Source organism: Limanda limanda, chromosome 6 (genome assembly GCF_963576545.1).
Source record: "Limanda limanda chromosome 6, fLimLim1.1, whole genome shotgun sequence".
In the NCBI taxonomy this organism is placed as follows: Eukaryota; Metazoa; Chordata; class Actinopteri; order Pleuronectiformes; family Pleuronectidae; genus Limanda; species Limanda limanda.
This window is the reverse complement of record NC_083641.1, coordinates 703283-727681: the sequence shown is the minus strand read 5'-3', so window position 1 is coordinate 727681 and position 24399 is coordinate 703283. Positions and strand designations below refer to the sequence as shown.

Here is a 24399-nt window from a genome sequence, read left to right as displayed (position 1 = left end):
TACAGTTGTACTTTATCCTGGAAATGCTCTTCAATAGGATTTTCTCTTAAGACATTAAGATCACAACATTGTTATTAATGTGCTGACTGAACTGATTCCATTTTCCAGACCTCAGACATCTATTTAAGTGCAGCATGAAAACCATTTCATAGACAGCACAGACTGGCCTAGGTGCTAAAATTCTAAATAACAGTAGTGTGGCCTTTTGAAAAGAACAGACCAACAAACCGGCATGCATGAGTCAGCCCAAAAGTAAATGGTAAATGGATTTGTATTTATATAGCTGTATTCTAGTCTGATGATGACCACTCAAAGCGCTTTACAGTACAGTTTCACATTCACCCATACAGTGCATCTACTTGCAGAACTTTTTTATTCTATGAGGGCCATTCAGGGTTCAGCATCTTGCCCAAGGACACTTCGGCATGCAGATGGTTCAGACTGGGGATCGAACCGCCGACCTTCAGGTTGGAGGACGACCACTCTACCCCTCAGCCACAGCCGCCCTAAAGTAATAATACTCATCTTGTAACCCCTCTAAAGTTCACAATTAAACACTTCTTTTGATAAAATGTTAATAGGCAATTTGTCCTAATAAGAAATATCATATCACAATCATTTTAACACACAATCATGATCCAGAGTCTGAATTGCAATTTTTTCAGATTTTGAAATGTACTGTTGAGAATATTCGGCTCCATCCAGCCTTTGTACTCAGCTGCTTGCACCATTTAAAACAAAACATTACATTTAAGACTCTGATTTAAAATGGCCATGTCTTAAATCCCACGTTTTTCACAGCTTTGAACATCATATCCCACCTAGAAGATAAAGTGTGAAACGCCCAGTCACTTCTTCTCCCACTTTTATGCATTTTTTCTATGCTTGTCATTTGTAACGATTCACGTTTCAGGACCATGTGGGAGCCAGATGAGGGGTTGCACCGACATTAGTGACACACCCTCAGCATGCTCATTCAGTTAAGTTGTGGTTGAATAGATTAATTGTTTTACCTCTTAAAGTAATGGCCACCGCCTGCCATAACTAATGACATCCTTATTCACCATGCTGATAGCTCACATTGTTTTTCCCCCCCAATTATGTTGTATGATAAAATCATATATAGAATTTTGTCAGTCAGCAGGCATTCATTCTGGAGGTTTGTGAATCTAGCCTGAAATGTCATATAAATGTCCCAATCTATATGAATCACTTGAATAGTAGCTGATGGACAACTTCAAGAACATAACAAGCTGTGGTTTTATCATTGTATTGGGACATTTCTTGGCCATTTATGTCAATTGGTGCCTGCTTTTTTTTAAGCTAAAAAACTGCTGACTGATGCTTCTATTTTTCCATACGTATAAGTGGTAATAATGTTCTCAGCAAGAGAGTAGATGTGTACATTTTTCCAAATATGTGGAATTACTGGTATTTCAGATTCTAGCAGTTAAATCATCCTTAAAGTCCCTTAAGCACTGCCTGAAAATGAAATACTGAACATATCCGTCCAAAACTCACCCTTCTGGTGTTGTCCAGGACCTTGGGGTCAGGCCGGCCGTAGTTGGGAGGGTTGGCATGTGGATCGTAGCCCAGTCGGGACAGCATTGGTGCAATGACAGCCATGTCCATCACCACGTCTGCTGGGATCTTCCCCACCCACTTGGACAAGGCCTCCACATTGACAGGCTTGATGACCTGGTCTGTAGACCTCTCCACCCTTACAAGACAAAGGTGACAATGTATTTGTATGTTTTTGCTTGGTTACTGAAGAATATGTTTGGAACACCTAATATTCAAGGCTTTAATTCCCAAGTGGATCAATTAAGCTAATCTCACCCTAACCATGTAGATGTAACTGCATGTGACAAACGGACACTGGTAATCAGTGTAATGGCGTATAGCAGACTGGCGCATCTTTCAGTTCTGGACTCTGAAGGCAAACCATTTTCAGACATGCCAAAAGAATCTGACCAAGCCAGGTTAAATTGTTATTACTTGTTAAAGAAAGTCAAGCTTCTTGATTCTTGTTGTCAGAGTGAAGATGAATACTGCTCAACCTGTCATTTCACTTAATTAACCATTGGTTAGAGCATTTTAAAAGGAATTCACCATTATGTCATACCAACGTTAAATTATTCATTGTGTGAATATAATATTCAACAAGCAAGATCATTGGAGTTGCTTGACTGGTTGTTTTTTTTCTGAAATTAGCTAAGTTCACCGCTCTGAACAGCACAAGATAATCCTTTTTAATCAATATCGATAGCTGTTGATATTCACATTTTGTTATATTGGTGAGGTTGTAAACACAACTAATACATAATACACAATGTTCAAGTTGCTCCCTCTCCCCACAAATGTCTATATACCATCTGCAGTCCAGCGTCTCCATCCGTATGCTTTCTGTCGGACCCTATACCTCAATCTTGCAATTCACTTTCCTCTAATCCATTTACTTTGCAATTCAATTTTACACTCTATGGGTATATTCTCCTGCATGATTAATAGAGTGAGCTGGTTTTGTCATCTCAGGAGGATGGTGGAGATAGTTTTTGAGAGATGGGCCGGTATCCAAATATCCACTTTGCAACAAATAGGTAGGGAATCACTTTAGGTAACTCCATCAAGACCCAAGAGGCGGTTAAGTGTTGACATGGAAGATAAACTGATAAAGACAAAGACTGAGTGTTGCTAACACAGTTCTGCTTCACCAATGTTAGATGCAGACAATCTATCAAATTTAAGGTCTCTCTTGCTCGACCATTATCGAAGCGTCGATATTTGCAACCACTGTCATGACACCCACTGTCATGTCTAGGTCTTTCAATTATTTTGTCCATCCTATTTATAACAATGTTTCATAAATAACACAAACACCTCTATATTATCCACTACAACTCCACAGCAAAACATACTTAAAAATGATTCCACAGTTAAATCAATGTTTTTCTATCGGATTACCTTTTTATACCAGTAATTATACTTCTACTTTAAGGTACAGTGGTGAGCAGTCAAATGCATGCCAACATGCTGCACTAGAATTAAAGATGGTTTATCTTAGTGTATTAGATCAACAGAAACTTCATATCTTCTATCTGAAGTTTAAACATTTTTTCCCACTGTTAATAGAGATTTTTTGGTAGCTTTTCCATACTCTTTTTAAGGGTCAAGAACAGAAAATGCCACACCTTGTTAAAGCCCTGAGACAAATTGCAATTTGTGAATATGGGTTATACAAATGCAATTTAATGATTGATTGTGATGTTTTTCAAACTTCACTGTATAACTGAGGTTTACTGTAACCGCTGCAACATCTGCTGCCTTAACTTTTGAGTAACCCACACAGGCAGACAATACATCCTACCTTCAGTATGATAGTTCTACAGCAGAAGAAGATTAGAAGCATGAATGTGCAGCTTAAGAAATATAAAGAAATGATGCGTACAACAAAATCTAATTTTTTTCCAATATTTTGTTGAATCCATGATATAAAATTATGATTTTACGTGCTTGTGTACAAACATATCACCCTAACCTATAAATCAAGAGCCCATAATGCCAAGTTCAGACAGCAGGACTTTAAAAGTTGACGAATCCCTGTGCAGTTAACATAGCACGACTAGCTGTCTTGCAGTCATGACTTCAGCATCACCGACTGGAAACAGCGGGGGGTCACAGACTTCAAGGTCTTTCACCAGAAGAAACACCCAACTAGTATGCAGTGTTGGGGAGTAACGGAATACATGTAACGGCGTTGCGTATTTAGAATACAAATTATGAGTAACTGTATTCCGTTACAGTTACAAATTAAATAGATGGTATTCAGAATACAGTTACATTGTTGAAATCAGTGGATTACATAACGGTACTTCTCTGTTTCATGAGTTTATTCACTCTCTCGTAAATCCACCGGCGGCAAAGCCCCCAGGAAGCAGCCGGAGACCAGGGCTGGCGTAAGAGCGCCCCGGTCCCCAGCGGCGTGAAGAAGCCTCACCGCTACCGGCTCGGACCGTTACAGGCCCGCGAACGAGGCTCTGAGAGAGTTCTGTCGCAACCAGAAATCTACGGAGCTGCTGATCCGCAAGCTGCCCTTCCAGCGCCTGGTGAGAGAAGACCGACCTGCGCTCCCAGAGCTCCGCTGTCATGGCTCTGCAGGAGGCCAGCGAGGCACGCCGGGTTCACACCGGAACCCCCCCCCCCCCCCCCCCTCTTTTTATCTTTATGACTGCTTGTGTGTCTGTATGGATGGGCAGAGGGGGGCATTTAATAATGTGATTGGTAAAATTGGTAAAATTAAAACTCCAGGACAACAGAAGGGGAATACAAACTATGGGATGCATACTTTATCATTTATATCATATAAAATGTCATCAATATCGTTTAAAATCATTTTTCAGTGTGTTTCATGGAGCGATACGCTCGCGTCAAGCGCAAAAAATAGGCTCGACGCCGAAACGATCGCTGCACGGCGCGAGGCAGCCTTGGCGCAGGGGGGGGGCTTCAGCCTCCGGTGGGACCCGCACAGAGGTGGGGCTGGATGGGAGCCGGACATCCAGCTGGCCCGCCGCATCGGCGGAGAGAGAGTTTAGACTGCTGCTGCTCCACTGACTATAACAACGCCGCAATCATACACTTAAAATATGCAATACAAACCGGAAGTATTCCAAGTATTCAGAATACGTTACTCAGATTAGTTAATGTAATGGAATACGTTACAGATTACATTTTTGGGCATGTATTCTTTATTCTGTAACGGAATACGTTTTGAAAGTATCCTTCCCAACACTGCTAGTATGTCTGGTCTCCAAACTATGTCTAATCACAAAAACACACACATGACGTGACAGTGCGCGTTAAAGATACTCATGCCCTTAGAATGACACAAAGTTGACAGAGAGATGAAAATCTTCAGTGGATATTTCAGATTTATAGATATAGCAAATTATGGAAATTTGGGCCCACAGCTACAAAATTATTGCTGCCACTGCCTCATAATTAGGGCAGATGCATATTGTAAGCCTGGAATGCTTGTACCATTCCGTAGTATAACTGTTGTCATTTTGGTGCAGATGAGGGCATATTACATGCATGTTCACAATATCAACCCCTTCCCCAGTTTGCACTTGTCATTTGTTAAGATTTTCTACATTTCTTAGTCATATGTAATTGTAGGTTGCAATGTAAAACACTGGAATTGGAAAATGCATTAGTCAAATCATTTGTTATTAATGTAATGTGACAAAAAAATTACTTTCTGCCCATCACATGACCACTTGCCTTCGGGCTGATGCTCTTTATGGCCTGCAGCTTGTCAGTTATTCCTTACCGGACCTCTTTTTCATAAGGGGGTGTTCAGTATCACCAACAGCTGATAAGAGAGAATAGATAGAGAAATCCAGATTGCAAATAGGATAGAGAATTAGGAAGGAGGGATGGAGTGGCTCTCTGTTCCTGGATAAGATAATGGAACCAGTCACTCAGCAAGGCCGGCCTTTACTAAATCAAAGCCAGGAAATTGATGTTAATGCTAAGAGAAGGTCCCGCCATGGGGCCTGGCTCCCTACTATTGAGATATTCGTTAGAGACCCAAAGCTTTGGAATAGTTGAGAGTGAGGAGTGCTGGTGGTTGCAGTGGATAAGCGGCATGTCAGGGGGGTTGACTGTAATGCACCAAGGGCAAATTACTTCAGAAGCGATTGAGCAAAACATTTATGATGGTAAAAGGTAGTGACCTCTTGTAGTTGGCCTATTGTTCTTAATTTTTTTAAAGATTTTTTTTCCAACATTTTGTCAAAACAGGACATATTGGTAACAGAGAGAGCAAAAACATGACTTAAATCAAAGCTATTTAGGGGATATTAAAATTGGCAATTCAGTTCCGTCTTAACAAAAAAATCAAGGGGAAATTTCACGACATTTTGTTATAACTGAAATTTATTATTTTGATTATGTTCAATAGGGGCCAAAGAGTGTACAGGTTGCATTCCAACTAAACACCACATTTGAAGAGACAGAAAATAGTTTGATTTGCTACAGAGTGTTTTTAAGAATCCGTTTTAGGCAATCAATCACTGTTTTCTCATTAATCATCATGAACTTTGTTTCTGACTGTGGCTGCTAACACTAGTTATTAGACGTAGACATGCAGGGCAAAGCAATGTCTCCATGCCTATATTCTGCTCAGGTTAAGGTACCAATTCATTAATATTTGATGGAAGTCAATTTCTAGAGGGGTGATGTGCACACTAAATGACCAAGATCTGCATCTGGCTGCCAAAGAGCTTTTTCCCTCTCCCTCCCTGTGCAAACCTCGCATCTGTTTTGGCCTAATTTGTTTTTCAGTTATATAGTACAGCTGTAGCAGGTTCTACATGCAAGCCCGTTTTATGAAAACATGACCACTGAAGATTTTTCCAGTGTCTAGACACAAGTGAGAGACAAGGACACTGCTGCCTTACTGAGAACCTCAAGTGTCCTTACCATTGATTTGTAGAAGTCCAGCATCGTAGTGGCTGAAGAACACTCAAGAGTCTCGATGGCATCTCTGCTTGAACCACGACATGCCACGCAGCACTTTAAGATGAACTTTGACATCTTGCAGGTTTGTTAATAGGGTGTCTATTGTTGACACAGGCAGCATGACTGCAGGGGAGCTACAATGTAAGTTTCTGGTATGAATACTGTATTTGCTTGAATAAAAGTAAAACTACATAGGCAACTTAATGCCAAGACTTTACAGTTGTGTAATAATCAAAACCCTGTTATACAAATAAATGGATTCAGTAAACTGAATTATTTTATCACATATATGAATAATCGTTAAGATTATTCGATAATAATCGAAAGGTGCAGCCTTAAGGCTCCATTATGCTTCTCCATGTCCGTGGCGCGCGGAGGGACGCACGGATCCAACGGACTCTATTTGATTTTTGCTTCTCCGACAACTTTATGTGTTGGAGACAATTCACCGCCAAACAGAAGGTGGCGCAACGGAAATCGAGCTTAGAGAAGCCTACCTCAATGAGCATAGAAGAATACCACGTTTGTTGTTTACATCTATGGTTTACCTCCTCACGGCTGTCCTCACACACAGTGAACGGAGGCAACTAACAGAACTAAATAAAGTGACACCCAGCGGGTCAAAATGCTGATGTAATAGTTTCTTAGCGCAGCGGTTCCCCGGTCTTGTTTCCGAACTGCGTTGCTAATCCCACAGCTTGAAGCCACACGGAGGTAGCTAGATTTCCCCCCAGCTAGCTGCCCCCCCAGCTTCCACACACACAAGTCAGCAGGGACTCTCGATACTAACTACTACTAAGTGTTTGCTTCTAACCTGACGGTGTTTGAGAAACAATGTCATGATAAAAGTGGAATTAATGTCGTGACAGCGGGTTTTTGCGCTGTTACCACCGCAGTTAGCATGGTGGCTAGCCCGCTAGCGCCGTTAAGAAAGTTCGTTATAACCATATGTGACCGTACACACATGCAGTCAGTGCTCTAACCAGCCACCCTAAGCCGGACAACTCTGCTGGCTTAACACACTTGTCACATTAATTGTAGAATCATAGTTGTGTTTGGGTTTATTGTGATACAGGGATTGAAACCGGAAGCTTGAGGTCCTTAATTGATGTTGTTCTGAAATGCTGTCGTTAGCAGACCAATCACAGCCAAGGGCTGTCCCTAGGCTCTCTAACCACGGATAGTTAGAAAAATCAGAGGTGCACGAAAAGCTCTCAGAGGCGCTCGGAGTGAGCGTTTCTCTGTCCGTAAAAACGGAGAAGCATATATCGGCCTTTAGTATGTAAAGTGTATGGCGAAAAACATGGGGCACGTGCAGACCCGGAGATGAGTTTGTTCGCAGAATTTGCCAAGTTGAAAATGATGTTGACATCCTGCGTTTCCCATAATGACAAAAGAGTTGGCGGTGAAGAGGAAAGCTGTCACCCTTTGTGAAGCACAAGTTACAGGAATTCAACATGAAATACACACTAGCCTATCCGGCGACACTGTGATTCAAGTGGAAAGGGAAAACCTGATTTTGTCAATGACAACAACAATAGTGAAGATTGAACATCCAACGAGGGAGGTGAGCATATATTTATGTCGTAATGAAAGTGAAGATAAGCATGGCGAAGCTGCCACCAAGGGAAGAGCGGTAACCTGCAGACTGGATAAGGTTTTAATTTGGGCTTTGTATAATTTTGATTATTGTAATGATCAAGGTCATAACTTGTTAACTTTAATAACATAACATCTTATTATAGAGATACATACATTTGACAGCTGCTACAGTGAGAGAGAAAAAATGCAAATTCTACACGAGGCACTGCAGGTTCACCTGCATGGAGTGAAAGTTAAGCTTTGCATACACAGTAAACATACGTCCTGTATTTAAACACTCCCCTAGCACACTGACTGCGGAAGGGCTGTGAAACAGCCTGCTTTATATTTCCTCGCCTAGGTGCTGCTCTTCTAGAGAGTTGAGGTCTTGGTAAATGGTAAATGGATTTATATAGCGCTTTTCTAGTCTGATGAAGACCACTCAAAGCGCTTTACAGTACAGTTTCACATTCACCCATTCACACACACATTCATACAGTGCATCTACTTGCAGCACTTTGTTATTCTATGGGGGGCTATTGAGGGTTCAGCATCTTGCCCAAGGACACTTCGGCATGCAGATGGTTCAGACTGGGGATCGAACCGCCGACCTTCAGGTTGGAGGACGACCACTCTACCCCTCAGCCACAGCCGCCCGTCCTTGCAGTTTTTTTCCCCATGTTCCAAGTGCTGTTCAAAGCTGAACAGAGACAGCCGCACTCAAGCGTTTCTGTTGACTGAATCTATTCATCTGTTTTTAAAAGGTTTCTATTTGGAAATATTTGAAAAATGTATGACATACTGTATAGTACTGTTATTTATTTGAGTACACAGGACTACTTATAAACAAAAAAGTACTGTAGTTATATGGGGGGTGCTGAGTCACATTAGCACAATCAGTAGAGGGTGGGCATCTTTATTCAGAGCAGTGCATTCTACAGCCTCTCTCTAACTGTAGTGACAGGAACATGGACGATGGGACAATCCTTTCGGAGCTCTTTTGGACCTATTCAAGGGTTGATGAAAACTTGGTTTAGAAATCCAGTGACTGAATACACTACACTCCCTCCCTCTATAATGAACTGAATTTCCCGATTTCTATAAATGTCTCATGATGTCTACTCCAGAATCAATACCCGTATCACCAACCCTACATTTAAGGTAGTTACTGTTATTATTGGAAATCCAATAAAAAAAAGGTGTTCTGACTAAACACACCACAGCTTGTTTAAACTCTTGTTTAAAATTGCCAATTGCCAATGCTGTCATGCATAGAAAGCTGAGTTTATATATTCATATTTCTTGACAAATCAATAAAGCTATGATTGTCCAAGCTGATATAAATAGCAACTAAAATATTTTTATAGACCAACATTTATTGTGACTGAAAAACTAAACTGAATTCAAATACAGATGTGAAAAGGGATGAATCAGAGCCAAGCATGCTTTTGGATAGACATCTCTTTATATCCAAGATATTACTAAACTCCTGGGGTCTCATTTATAAAACAGTGTGTGCGATTCATACTTAAAGTGTACGTACGCACACCTGAACCAATGTTTACTTTATAAATCACAGTCCACCTGGAAATGTTCGTACATGGATCTGCCTTCAAGTCCGCCCTCCACAAACCAACTTTCAACCATAAATGGTCAATGCAAAGCACGTCATGAATATTAAATTATGCTGCTGACCAATGGGTTTCCACATTGAGTCCTGACGGAGTCACGGCATCAAGCGATGAGAAGAGGAAGCGTAACTTTCTAACACCGACATCGAGGTGTTTGTTAGTGAGGTGGAGGTGAAGAGCGACTTCATGGGACAGCAGTGATGTCACTAATAAAGAAAATAAGCTGATACTATGCTGCTTACACAATGTGTGACAGTGAATACGATAGAAAGAACGGAGCCAATAGAATATATATCAGCTGATCAGACATCGCTGAACCCTCGCTTCCTCCTAATTCTTCAATTCGCATGCACACATCACGCAGAATCGCGCACCACTGTCACCAGTTGGGGGATCGACAGTGAAGACTGCGAGATCGACCGGTAGATCCCGATCGACGGGTTGGCGACCACTGCTCTAAATTAATCACTGCATGACACAATGATGGGCGGTGATTTAGTTTATCCTCACTGGTAGTGACCTCTTTTAAATCCTGAAAGCAACTAAACAGCCAATAAGCCAAGTCTAGCCTATTGAGACAATAGGCCATTGACTGACATAATACACAGCAGTGAAAAAAAATAAACCAATGGAGCCATTCCAGTTTGGGAGAACTGCTTAAAAAGAAAATCTATTACTGAAATTCATCACACAGGCTTATGTTGTAATTACTCTGAAATAAAAGAGCTCTAGAAGTAATAACCTGGACAAGTTTTGCCCAGAGCAACAAACAAAGACACAGTCACAATGAATAGCGTGATGTTTTAGTCTGTGACAACTATTACTAGTTATTGAGCCAACAAAGAAGTATGAAAGTTTATTTGAAACTTATTCCTTAAACTATAAGTATCGTTTAAAGTCTAGGCACAGATCAAGATGTCAGGGCTTGGAGTTGGTTGGGTTTGGGAAAGAAAAAAGTAAAAGGAGTTGTAATATCACTTACTTGGAGAGGGACACTCCTCCAGCTTTCCCAATGAGCTCCTCGTGGTGTAGAACAGCATCATTCCAAGGAATGTCAAGGAATTTAAGCAGTGTCCTCATCCATTTCTCAGGATGGAGGACCAACTGTTCGTAGTGCACTGGTAAACATTTATTTGATGCCTCCAGGCACTGAGTATACATGGTCTCTATGGCCCGATTCCACTTTGTTAGGCAGTCCCGGTAGCTGCCCAGATCAAAGCCAGCGATGGTCACCTTCCGTGAGATCATGGAGTGGACTGAAGCCCGCCCATCACGAATCATCAGTACAAACTTGGCATGGGGAAATATTTTAGCCAGGTAGGCAAGTGACTTCAGTGCAAAAGGGTCCTTGTTGCACAGAAAGTTCGCAGGCTCTCCATGTTTGACGATGATTTCCAGCAGGAAGGCCTGCATTGCGGCGTCCAGCACCTCATCTGTCACACCTGCCTCATCCAGGCGCATCTTCTCTCGGCCTGAGCGGCTCCACATCTGCTTCATGGCCAGGATACGTGGAATGACACGGGTTTCCTCGCCACAGCGTACCTCTGGGTGGGCATCAAGCATTGCTCTCATTAGTGTAGTTCCACTTCGGGGCACACCGCCGATGAAGATGAGTGGCATGTCTTTGTTGTAAACAAATGGTGTACTGAGATTCTGGCCAGTCCGTAAAGTGGTCCGCATGCTGCCACCCATTGCTGACAGGGGCAGAATTCCAACCGGCTGACCGCGCTCCTCGATGCGATGGTGGCACTCCATGGCATGGCGGCCCAGGTAGAACACCGTGAGTGAGCTGATGACCAGACAGGCCACCAGCAAGTTTTGTTTCAGCTTGCCAATCATGTTGCAGGCCAGAGACAGCAGAGGACAATATCTCCCCAGGGGCAATTTAGGGGGCGGGATGGGAAAAGGAACTGAGGGCTAATTAAGATTCCCACCCCTTATGGTTGCTTGCTGGGAACCAGGCATGGATCAAGCTCCCTGGTGCACAGCAGGTGTCCAGTTCCCAGCTCCATGAGGCCTGGACTGTGGCACAAAACACAAAACATATAGTTCAGCACTCATTTAGCAAGGTTAACAGCAAAAGATATTTAAATGTTTTCATTTGCAACACCACCAGAGGAAGTCATAGGAAGTTATTTTAAATTTGAGGCAGTTATTATCGAGGCTCACATATATATCACATTCGGATAGCCTACGGATAGCCCTTGGCTGTGATTGGTACGCTAACGACATAATTTCCGTACGACGTCATTTCCGTACGACGTCATTTCCGGACCTCAAACTTCCTGCTTCTTTTCCTGTATCACAAACACAACTACGATTCTACGATTAATGTGACGTGTGTGTTAAGCCAGCGGAGTTGTCCGGCTGACGGTGGCTTGTTAGAGCACTGACGGCATGTGTGCACGGTCACATACGGTTATAACGAGCTTTCAAAACGGCGCTAGTGGGCTTGGCTAGCGGGCTAGCAACCATGCTAACTGCGGTGGTAACAGTGCAAAAACCCGCTGTCACGACTTTAATTCCACTTCTATCATGACACTGTTTCTATAAGACCGTCAGGTTAGAAGCAAACACTGGGTACTAGTTAGTATCTGTGTGTGGAAGCTTGCTAGCTCTGTGTAGCTTCAAGCTGTGGAATTAGCAACACAGTTCGGAAACAAGACCGGGGAACCGCTGCGCTAAGAAACGATTACATCAGCATTTTGACCTGCTGGGTGTCACTTTATTTTATTTAGTTGCCATCGTAGCCTACACTTTTCTTCTGCTGTTGGGACGTAAAGCTGCCGGACTAATACAGTTTATTTGTTGAATGGGTTTCTCTGTGCTGACTCTGCAGCCACAGTCACCCTCCTGAACAAACTGCCTTGTTGGAAGAATAACAGGAAAGCACAGCAGTGCCTCACTTGCAATCCATTCACTCCAATGCAAATTTATCATTAGGTTAACTTAACTTGGATATGGTTAACCTGAAATTATGAAAACAGTGGCATGTAGCAGATCATGTACTTCCTGCGCCAGCTTAGGAAGCACAACCTGCCTCAGGAGCTGCTGATCCTCTTTTACACTGCAGTCATCAAGTCTGTTCTCTGCACATCCATAACTGTCTGGTTTGGATCGGCAACCAAACTGGATAAGAACAGACTTCAACGGACAGTCAGGTCTGCAGGAAAGATCATCGGTGCCAACCTGCCCAACATCAAAGACCTGTACACCTCCGGAGTCAGGAAACGGGCAGGAAAGATCACTGCAGACCCCTCACACCCTGGACACAACCTATTCAAACTCCTCCCCTCTGGTAGTAGCTACAGATCTCTGTTCACCAAAACCTCCAGACACAAAAACAGTTTCTTCCCACTCGCCGTCTCACTACTGAACAGCCAACCCCCAAAATGATTGCGTTAAATTATAGAATTGTCATCAGTGTCAAACCATTATTAAACCGCTGGTATACTGATAATATTAGAGCACAATCATGCAAGTACAGCCTTTCAATGAGTAATGAACTTAATTCTAAAGAATATTCAGTCTGAAATTTCATAAATAAATAAAAATAACCCACACACGACCAAAACAATAAATAAAATGGACTCTCTGCCTCTTGACTCTTGAATAAATATGATACATTTGACACAGGATATATGTTACCAACTCGGTAAACTGGATGGGACGGTTGTGATTTAGATAAACACCTAGGTTTGCATTGTATAAGTTTAGCTGCTTGTCATATTTTCAATGTTTTTAAAAACGTGTCTCAAACTCTGGAGTGAATCAAACAAGAGCATGACTGTAAACTCTGCAGATGAGATGAGGAAGCGACATGACTCGATCAAATAGAGACAGGCCAGTTACATTTTAGGTGACCAAGGAAAAATCTTTGTTCAACTTCACAGATTTTTGGTCGCCCTGATGTCACTTCAAAACTTGTTTACAAGGGTAGCTCTGCAACTTGTGTGACTGGTCCAAAGTGATAGTAAAAGAAAGGCGAGATTGCAGATTCATAAAATGTTCCACTAATGAGTGGAAGAAAGATCACTCTGTGAGCGATCTGTCCAACACTGTCTGTTTGGTAGCTGTGCCACCTCTTCTGAAAGACCTATGTTTCCTCTAGGATTGTTTTTAGTAGTGGGAGCAGCGGGTAAAAAGAAAATAAATATATAAAATCAAAAAGGGATTTAGTTAGTTTTATTATTTTTATGCTATACACATTAAAAGGCACTAAGGCTGCACCTAAGCCTCAAATGAAAAACTCTGTTTACAGCCTTTACTCTATCAGGGTGGTCAAAGCCTGGCCCCTACTTAGCAGCGTTAATTCATTGAGGTGCACCACTCCGCGCTACTCTACACTGCTGTTGCATCTCTTCTCGTGTGGCAGGAAAATCCATGTCCAAAATGTGATACTTTATTTACCAACATGTTTATATCAGTGTGTAAAACAAAAACTTAACCTGTGCAGGTCCCAATAACTTGTAAATTATTAGGGTTGTTGTTATTTGTTAGAGTCTAAAGTGAGCACAGGTCAACAGGTGAGCAGAGAGGGAGGACATTCGGACATTCGCTTTCAATTTGCGTCCGTCCCTATCTTGAAGCAGTGGCAGCAATAGTTTGGCCCAGCTGCAAATGAACAAAGCGGAAAACCTGAAGACTTAAGTAAAGAGAGAACTTTAGTAAGTGCATGTAAGGAGATCTCAAGCTCACTGAAGTAAAACTTAACTTAGAACTCTTCCTTCCTATTTTCCATTAAAACCATGGTCAAGTACATTTTTCATCAAATAAAGAAAATACAATTCTATGTTAGGCTTAGCTGTGCATGAATTTGTACTAAAATATTAATATTTGGCAATAAATCATCATTCCATGCTTTTATTCAATGTTCACTTGTGTGTGTAGAAATTTCCAATATACAAAGCCATGTGGCCAAACACAGCCATCTGGAGCACACACTGAATTTATTTCCCTTTGTTTGATTATACACGATGCCGGCCATTCTGCAGCCGCAGGGACAGCAGAACTGGTGGTGTGTTACAGAAGAAAACCAAAACTCACTAATAAGAAAATTTCATATCATGACAATATGATATTTTGGTGCCACTATTATTGTCAGAGGAATTTCAAAGTTTTCAAAATTATTGATACTATAGAAGGAAATAGACACACAACAAGCAATGAACTAAAATATGTATTATTATCAACTATATCCAGTTAGTTTTTATTTTCCTGTCATCATAAGCAGTGTATCTGTATGGGACTTTAATTGTGAAGGGTCACCGACGGAAGTTGTTTGTTTTGGGAGCTATGTTTTCACTAGTTGAGAAAAAGTCAGCAGGCATATTGTTCTGGTTCAAACCACATTCGTAAAGTCCTCATTACACTATTACCTCTCAGTATAGGTGAATTAAGCTCCCGGCTACATTTATAATTTTTAATAGGAAGAGCGAGAGAGAAAGCGACAGAGAGATGGGGTATGTCAGCCGCTCCTTCTGAACTGGTCAGAAACTGGAAGTAAACAAGGATTTGTCCTCTCACTGTGAACTGCTCCGATGGAGTTTTTTTCCCAGCATTGGTGGAAATAAGGCTTTTACTTCAGTTCCCTCTTCTCAACTCCTGTTTCAGTGGCACAAAATGTGACTTGCGAGAGATTTCACCGCAAGGCTCACAAACAAATGAAGTGAGTTTTTACAATTCTTAAGGTTATGAAACCGTGACATTATGAAACCACGGGTATCGTAAAATTGGTAAATCGCGCGCCCCTACTCACTAATAAGCTGAAACTAAAATAAACCTCTTAAGCTTCTGTCCATGCACTGTGTAGACGAAACTTCAATGACTTCTGGAAATCTAATAAATACGCTGACACGGGGGCATTTTTAGATTATCTGTAATTATTTTATCCAATTGGTGATAATAATTCCTCCTAAAATAGGGGTGCAATGATTAATCAACGTAGTCGACAAAAATAGATGACAAAAATAGTCGCTGAAGAATTTAATAGTCAATGATTCGTTGGTTACGTCATAGCGCGCGTTTTTCGTGCCATGGAGCTGAACTAAACGTTGTTCTACCGGAGGTGCTGATTGAAGTAGCTGAGGAGTGAGCCATCTCGCTCCCTTCTCATCTCTGAAAGTCGCGCATGTGCAATAGCGACACAACATAGACCAATGGCGGTGTCTGTTGCAACACGTCGTGTACCAAAAAGTCAAAGGTATGGGAGACCTTCAACATAACATAGCCCGAAAAAAACTACCAGCAATATTTGTAAGGCGGACCTTGCTTTCCATGGGAGCAGGACACGAGCATTTGAAAAGGAGGCACGTTTACCATTGTAAATGGTAAATGGATTTGTATTTATATAGCGCTTTTCTAGTCTGATGATGACCACTCAAAGCGCTTTACAGTACAGTTTCACATTCACCCATTCACACACACATTCATACAGTGCATCTACTTGCAGCACTTTGTTATTCTATGGGGGGCCATTCAGGGTTCAGCATCTTGCCCAAGGACACTTCGGCATGCAGATGGTTCAGACTGGGGATCGAACCGCCGACCTTCAGGTTGGAGGACGACCACTCTACCCCCTCAGCCACAGCCGCCCATATCATAGACGATACAGACTTGCCTCGGCAAGATAGCCTGTTATCTAGCTTGCTATATAAACGGAGTTGTCTTGGCAACTCCCTCAATACCTGTGTGCAGGATTTTAGAATCCATCACAACAATATGGTTTGAATACAGATTTTTTGTAACTTTTTTTTAACGAGTTTAAAAGCCTAATGTTATCCTATTGCCTGACGACGTATTTTTTAATTACAATTTTGCAGTCCGAAAAAGACTGTATTTGCGTTTGTTGATGTTTTTATTGCTAATACTTTCCCTGTCCTTTTGTTCACAGAATAAATGGTTACTTGATTTTTAATTCACTTTTAGTATCGGCACTTGGCCTTTTCTTGGTTCACAGGAAAAAGGGAAACTTGAATTTAACTTGATACTTTATATTAGCACTTTGCCTGTCTTTGGTTTAAAATTGACAAACTAGATTTTTCTTTGTTTGTGTATCAATAGTAGCCTAATATGCAGAGGTTTATTAAAAGACATTTTTGAATTAAGTATCGATCTTTATTGTCACTATTGTCAGTTGTCAAATGTCATTTGAATTTAAAAGCTGATTGCTAAATAAGATCAATTGAGAATTGGTTCAAAATCAGATTGTTCGATTAATCGTTTCACTAATCGATAGATTAATCGACTATCAGAATAGTCGTTAGTTGCAGCCCTATTCTAAAATGCGAGTGACTTGGTTTTAACTTTTAATATAACTACAACCATTGTGAGGTTTCTGGTGGGACCACTGAATTTCCTCTTATAAAAGTAGTCTTATAGTATAGTACTATACAGTATGAAGTTGGGCATCTTCCGCTCCTACACACATTTTACAATAAAGACCTTTTAAGAACGAAAAGAATGGCATCAGTCAACAGAAACGCTGAATGCTTTTATAAACATCATAAACCAAAAGTTGAAAAAAAAAACATTATCTATTTCTATGATAACAAACATGACTACAGACAGCTTTATCTTTTGAGTATGCATCTTCACTAGCAACACAATTCCATTATGATTCAGCAGTCAACAATTCATTAGGCCTGGGAAATGTGGCCTAAAACAAATGTTGCTCTATTTTTAGGCTATATCGCGATACACAATACATTTTTAAATATTTTGAATTCGCCTCTAAATCACTGTACAAATGTTAAATTGGCTAAGCTAGTGGACGTTATCATTTCCAACAGCCCCTGAAACATTTAGGCTAAAACACTTGTTTCAAATCTAATAAATAGGCTTTATTTCTGATCATTGAGCAGCTGTGGATCATAGAGGAAACTCTGTGTTGTCACTGTTTTTTTCTGGTGTTCTTCAAATAAGTCACTGACTGGCTGCTTCACTTGAGCGAGCCTCTTATCTCACTACGTCGTTGTGAGTGAGAGGGGGATGAGCCCCGGGTCCTGTGTGTGCGTCTTTCCTATATTATTCAGCTGTGGAAAACTGATTCAACAATGAACGCAGCATAAAACATTCAGAGTCGTCCATTTCGCAATGCATCTAAGAATCGAGAAATTTCCACAGCACTACTTAAACCTTAAATGGTCAACTGCACACTCAAACCTAAAACAAACTCTACAAAACAAACATAAAATCCCTGATATGTTGAAAGCACACTCATTGGAACAGAAGTTTGTAGTGTATATGCCTACACGGGAGGTATTCACACATTAAACCATCAAGGCCCTGTGTGCAACTGAATATGCAACGATCAATAGCAATATTTCCTGTTAAAGCAATGCAACGCTCAAGTAAATCAACTTAAGCTTGTGCAGCAGCCATCTCAGCAGCTGCCAACAAACTAACATAACAAAGGCTGCGACCATTTAGTCGCAGCCTTGCGATGATTTTTGGAGACAGTATGCCAAAATGTTATGCTAGTGCATGTGAAGCCGGTAAGTTACTTTGTTGAAGAGTTTCTGTGTCCTCCTCCAGTCTCCTGCTGACTTGCTCTCACTTAAACTAACACTCATCACAAGTTATCAGTCCTGAGTTTATGAGGCTGCATTTAAATGTGTTGTCAACATTTTGTGAGCACTCAGTACAACATGAGACGTGACGCACACAGTCAGGACTCAGTGATAAGTGAACAGAGGATCCAGATTCATGATCCAATACCATCAATTAATAATTAAATACATCATCGTAAATTTGTTTGTTTAATATTTATTCAAGAGCCATTTTTGTTAACAGAGTATAGAGTTTAATACAATAGAGTATTGCTTTGGATGTCTGTGTGTGGTTTATTATATTTATGGTTTATATTAAGACTGAATAATCTGAAGAATTGCAAGTTTTTTGCTCTTTGAAAGTGTGTACTTGCAGGATTAAGCTCTAATATTTAAAAAATGTCAGTGGAATGAAAAGGTTTTCAAATGACAATAATATTATTCATAACAATTTCTGGGGCAATATATCATCCAAAAAGATTTGTTATCATGACAGACCTACCTTAATATTATCATAGGAGGTTGACCCAAGGAGGCTGAACAGATGAGGTTCAGTCAGGGCAAAAGAGCTTGAACTACAAGGGTTGGCCTTCAGAGGTGCCTGGCCCTAGTGGTCCTCAAGGGGATGTGCCCTAAAGGGAGGGGAAGGAGAAGCATTCTGTAAGAGGAAGTTCCTTACCCGTCTCGTTGTGGCTGTTATTTTTTAAATGTTCTATTTATTACCAAAACATTTATCATTAAACAGTTAAGAATAACAGTTATGAATAATTCTGTTGCAGGTCAATACAAGGTGTGCCCCTAAATTTTCTGCCTGCGCTCCAAAGAATTTTTGTAAGGGGCTACAGTGCTCCTAGTAAAAAAAGTTAGTCTGGAGCAATGTGATATAAAATATAATATAACAGCAGCATCAGATTTATATCCAATCAGCAGGCAGCCAGTGTAAATAAGACGTCACTAAAGTAAACAACACAGCACAGCAGTGTTACACATGAGATTATTTGACAAAGCTTTTGTGCAATAAACTACAGTTCAAGATTCAAGATTTTTATTGTCAAAAGCACAGAGATAACATGAAGCAGTCACTGTCAATTAAATACTTGGGTCACAGGCTCTCTTTAAGCAATACTCAGTAATTTCAACCCAAAAAAATAAAATAAAAATAGAAATAGTATAAAATAGAAGAAAAAAGAATAAAATAGAATAACAATAAAATAGAATATCAAAAATTTAAAATAGAAAATAAAATATATATATCTAAATACATATCTTTACAGATGAAGAGAAAAATAGAGCAACAATAATAACAACAATAACAATAATAATTATACCAATAGTTGATGATAAGAGCATGGGTTAATGATTAAAAGTAACCAATGCTGATTGTTATGGGTGCAGAAATGGTCACTGACTACAAAGTAAGTAGTAACCTAAATGGCACTTACATGTAACACTTGTAGTTTGGCTTTTTTTAAGCAAATTGTGCCTACTTGATTCCTTGTTGTTCTGTGTCTATACCCTCATTGTTGAATGCACTTATTTTAAGTCGATTTTGATAAAAGCGTCAGCTAAATGAAATGTAATTTAAGGTTATAATCTTAGCCTTACCCACCCCTAATGAAAATGGTCCAAATAATATGAATATGTATATTATCCCAATGCCCAAATAAGTGAACTGATCCCTGGATCCAGATTTTCTGAAAGAGGAATAAATACACTTTTTCTCCAAATAATTGAATACCCAGACAGGCTACCAAAACATTTAATTGGCTAGAGGAGTGTAGGAAGGGATAAAGGGGGTCCGATTATATTTTGTACAAATCGTCTGCATAAAGAGATGATTTACAGTCAATATCCCCCACCTTAATATCAGTATGCTGCCTTATACTAATAGCCAGAGGCCCGAGTGCTGAGTTAAACAGCAGAGCATCCCTGCTTGTCCCACGCTTCAGGTTACAAGGTTATGACCTGTTCCCGTTAGTGAGAATGTCAGATGTTCGGGAAAACTAAAACGTTAAATCACACGTGGATGCAGAACCCCTTACCACTTCTCTTCCCGAATATTGCTTATCTTCTCCTACTGAGAAACAGCAAGTCACCAAAAAACCTGGCCAGTGTTTGGGTGGTCACTAAACTTGTTGGCTCAGAGTTCAGCTGTTCCAGTATTTTGCCCATGAAGAGCCACTTCTCCTTGTTTCCATCAATGCAAATTTAATTCAGATTTCTTAGTGCCTAAACACATGCCAAAAAAACATGATGTCCAAGATGCTAACTTTGTACAAATCTTTACTATTTTTGGAGGTTTGACAAATGTAACCCCCTGGATCAATGAGTCCAGGAACATGATAAAAATGGGCTTGCACTATAGTTGACAGCGTGGCTGGCCACAGCAAGGGGACAGCTGTTTGACTCACTGTAATCATTTGATGCAGCACTGGCTGTTCTTTTGAGAGATGAAAATGAGAGTATAAGTGAGCCAAAGTCCAAATGATCCAACACTGCAGCTGTGGAAGATGACCAACTGAGAAATACTCAGAATTCAACGAGACTTTTTTTTTTTTCCCAGACCACCTGCACAGAGCAGATGTCCTGCTGGCTACCAGGGGTTCCCAATACGTCGATCGCGATCGACCGGTCGATCGCGAAGGCAGTGTGGGTCGATCGCACAACTGGACAAGAGGCAGTCACGTGGACGCTCCGGCGCACGTACCCACTTTTTTTTTTTTTTGCCGCCACCCCTGCCGCCGCCGCCGCCACGCCCCCCGCCCTGGACGATGTTGCGAGCGTCAACCACGGCGGACTGCTCGTCACGCCGGGTTCAAAACGGACGCGGAAGCGCCGCCGAAGCGCGCCGCGCTAATCCCTAGAGCGCCTGCGCTTGGCTGTTCACAGCGGACGCTGAAGCGCCGCGCTAATAATATCACATACTTTTGCTGTTATCAGCCTTCTGTAAAAACGGCATTTAATCATTTTTTTCAAGCATATACTTACTTGTTGCTCCAACATTAACTGCAACACAGCCCAACATGTGTCTTCTTTGTCTCATATGTGCTGAGGATCATACAGCTCACTGTACTTCTCCACTTAAATTATTAATTTAATATCATCCATCTTCAAGAACTTGTCCGCTGTTTGCTATGTCGGGTGTGGAGGGTAAATTACGTATTCTCCACTCAAACCTATGTGGAGAATACGTAGCCCAGCCCCCCCCCCCCCTCCCTCTCTTTTTATCTATATGACTGCTTGTGGCTGGGCAGAGGGGGACATTTAATAATGTGATTGGTAAAATTAAATCTCCAGGACAACAGAAGGGGAATACAAAAAAACTATTGAGGTATATCCCTTATGCATGATTCAAGTATTTCCTATTTTTACTTGCTAGTATAAAATACAATGGGGGGTAATGAGATGAGAAACTTAACCTGTAACATTGCAGTGGTAAACAGTAGAACTGGTTGAAATGAAGGAGAAGTAATAAAGAACTAACTTAAGAAGATATTTCTGTGGGCCACAATACACTAAAGGGGCAATATTTGTTGGGCCTCTGACAGGACCTGACAGAGAAAATACTGTATGTAGCTCTAACATGTCACCAATAGATCTGCATGTTAATATGTGAAATCTGTGTTTCACAGGGCATGATTCATTTCCCCCAGGTTTACTCACAGTGTAGAACACGCTTGCATGTAACCCTAGCACATCCAAGTGCCTCTTAATGATAAAAGCAACCTCAAACCAAACTATATTCATAATACCGCAATTAAATGACGCCTCGTTCAGAAACAGCGGGGCAGATTTTATGCTAGGCCACTGGAAACTTCCGTAAATGGTATATACTTCTTATCAAATCAGCAAGCATCTAGATCATCAGATATACACATCTGCGTGAGGGGCCTCGAATAAACTAGGATTTAATTTTCAGTGTTTTGTAACGCAGCCAGACCTGACTGTTGAGGGGGGGGGGTACTGAGGACGCATTCTTAAGTTGGATTTCGCTGAACACGTACTCTGCGGCGACAAAAACGTGTGTGCAGTGGGGGAGTTGCTTCTAAAGCTTGGTAAAATGTCTTCGGTGATCTCCGAGGTGACTGACCAGGGTCCGTTCGTCGATTACCGGAGCAGATGTATGATTTCAGCGCGACGTTTCCCCGGGGGCGGCACGTACCGGAGCTATCTGTCAGCATACATTATTATGGAGAAGGCTTTCAGCTGACAGGGCTTCATTTGTGTTTTTATTTCAGCTGGAATCACTTTCCAGCCTTCGTGGCTAACATGACAAACACTAGCAATTACATAACCAGCATTTTAAAACGAATTACGCTTATTCTGAACCCCTTGCCAAACCGTGCGGTAAATAGTCGCAGGTCATGAGCAAAAGGGAAGGAGAGGACATTGCAACAGCACTCTACAGCGACAAAAACCTACCTTATACGGCGCAGGAGACTCGAATTTGTCGGTCAGCAAACTTCCAGTGTACCAAGCGGGAACGTCCGGACAATCCTGCCGTTTCCCACAATCACATTCCGGTCATTTTCTGTGCATATAGACAGCATCAATCGCGTGAAGGACCAGCTTGTTGCGCTGGTAGACTGGTGGTGATAACGAACCAGACTGCTACAACTTACTGCTCTACAGGATGTGAGAGACGAGTTGTGATTGGTCCATAATTCAGAGAGGTTGTGTTTTCAGATATGCTGATTGGTCCATACGGTGCTGGGTGGAACTACTGCAAATTTAAAAGCACAGTACAGGTTCAACCAGCAAATATCCACTACAATTGCACTACAGGCCCAACAGACCCCTTAAATTCAACCAAATTGCATCAAATTTCACACACTCAATCGTTTCATCAAAACACATGCATTAGGAAATAGGAAAAAAATAAAAAATTCCCTAATAATGGTTAAGAAAGTGAAAAAAAATCCTGGATCCATCTATGTAAAATTGTACGTGCTGTTTCTTGGCCTATGTGCCATCCTTACACCAGGTTTAGTAGTGTTGTTTTTTGTGTGATCCAGCTGACAAACAAACCAATAAACAAACGGAAAGAAGGGAAAACATAACCTCCTTGATCAATCAATCAATCAATCAAGTTTTATTTGTATAGCCCACATTCACAAATAACAATTCGTCTCATGGGGCTTTAACATTGTGTGACATCCTCTGTCCTTAACCCTCAACAAGAGTAAGGAAAAACTACTAAAAACCCTTTTCACAGGTAAAAATATGTAGAAACCTCAGAGAGAGCCACATGTGAGGGATCCCTCTCTCAGGACGGACATAAGTGCAATAGATGTCAGGTGTAAGAAAACATCATCAGGATTTTTAGCAGCATCCATGAGGCTAAACATTTTTCAATACTATGTGTCAGGCAGTCCCGCTGCAATCACAGTCTCTGGCCAGCAGCCAGCAAGACCACGATCCAGCATCAGGATGAGATCCACTGTAATCCACAGTCATTGTCCACCGCCGCCAGTTAGAATCCATTATCAGCTGCCGCCTCGGTCGTGGTCCGTCATCATCCGATGCCAACGCGACAAAGGATCCTCCATTACAGCGACGATCAGCTGGCACGATACAGAATCCACCGAACTGGATCCACCATTGCGACCTCCGACACGCGATCCACAATCATAATCCATGGTGCGGCCACAGCTGTGGCCCTGCATCCGCGGGCGCTAAGGCACAGAAACTCCGGGAAAAGGGGTCAAGTTAGTAACATGTACTGATCAGATAAGAATTATCTTGATGTGATAAATATGGATGATGGTAATAATGAGGATATTTGGGTTGGTTCTTCCACCATGTTTGGTGGAAGACAGGGGGCAAAATGAACTCCCTCTCAGGCCATCAAAGCCAAATTGGTGGATGCTCTTATCCAAGTGGTAAGGAAGCTGTGTACACTTGTAAAATAACGGAAATGCTCTTTGCTCCTAATATGCATGGTAAGAAGCAGTCACTTAATGGTGAATATGAAAGTAAACTAAAAACTAAGCACCAGTGACAATGGAATTTGTAGTTGTAAAAAATAGTCACACATGTGTATGAGTAAATCTGAAGACACTCTGAAAAAGGCTTCAGGAGTTGCATACTTGTAGATTTCTTCTCTGCAACAGGAA

The 24399-nt window shown here is 41.3% G+C and overlaps 1 protein-coding gene across 5 annotated transcripts in view; it reads right to left on the bottom strand.

Moving 5' to 3' along the window:
• Positions 1-22899, bottom strand: part of tpst1 (tyrosylprotein sulfotransferase 1) — a 37697-nt gene extending 14798 nt beyond the window's left edge. For all 5 annotated transcript variants that reach the window (XR_009678271.1, XM_061072811.1, XM_061072812.1 and 2 more), the window contains exons 1-4: positions 22706-22899; positions 18786-18915; positions 10717-11756; positions 1522-1720 (exon numbers count right to left, since the gene is read on the bottom strand). Coding sequence is in view for 4 of the 5 variants with exons in the window: in XM_061072811.1 (XP_060928794.1) it covers positions 1522-1720; positions 10717-11573 (1056 nt within the window). In the remaining variant the exon portion in view is untranslated. The remainder of the gene's footprint in view (positions 1-1521; positions 1721-10716; positions 11757-18785; positions 18916-22705) is intronic.
• Between the last annotated feature and the right edge of the window lie 1500 nt (positions 22900-24399).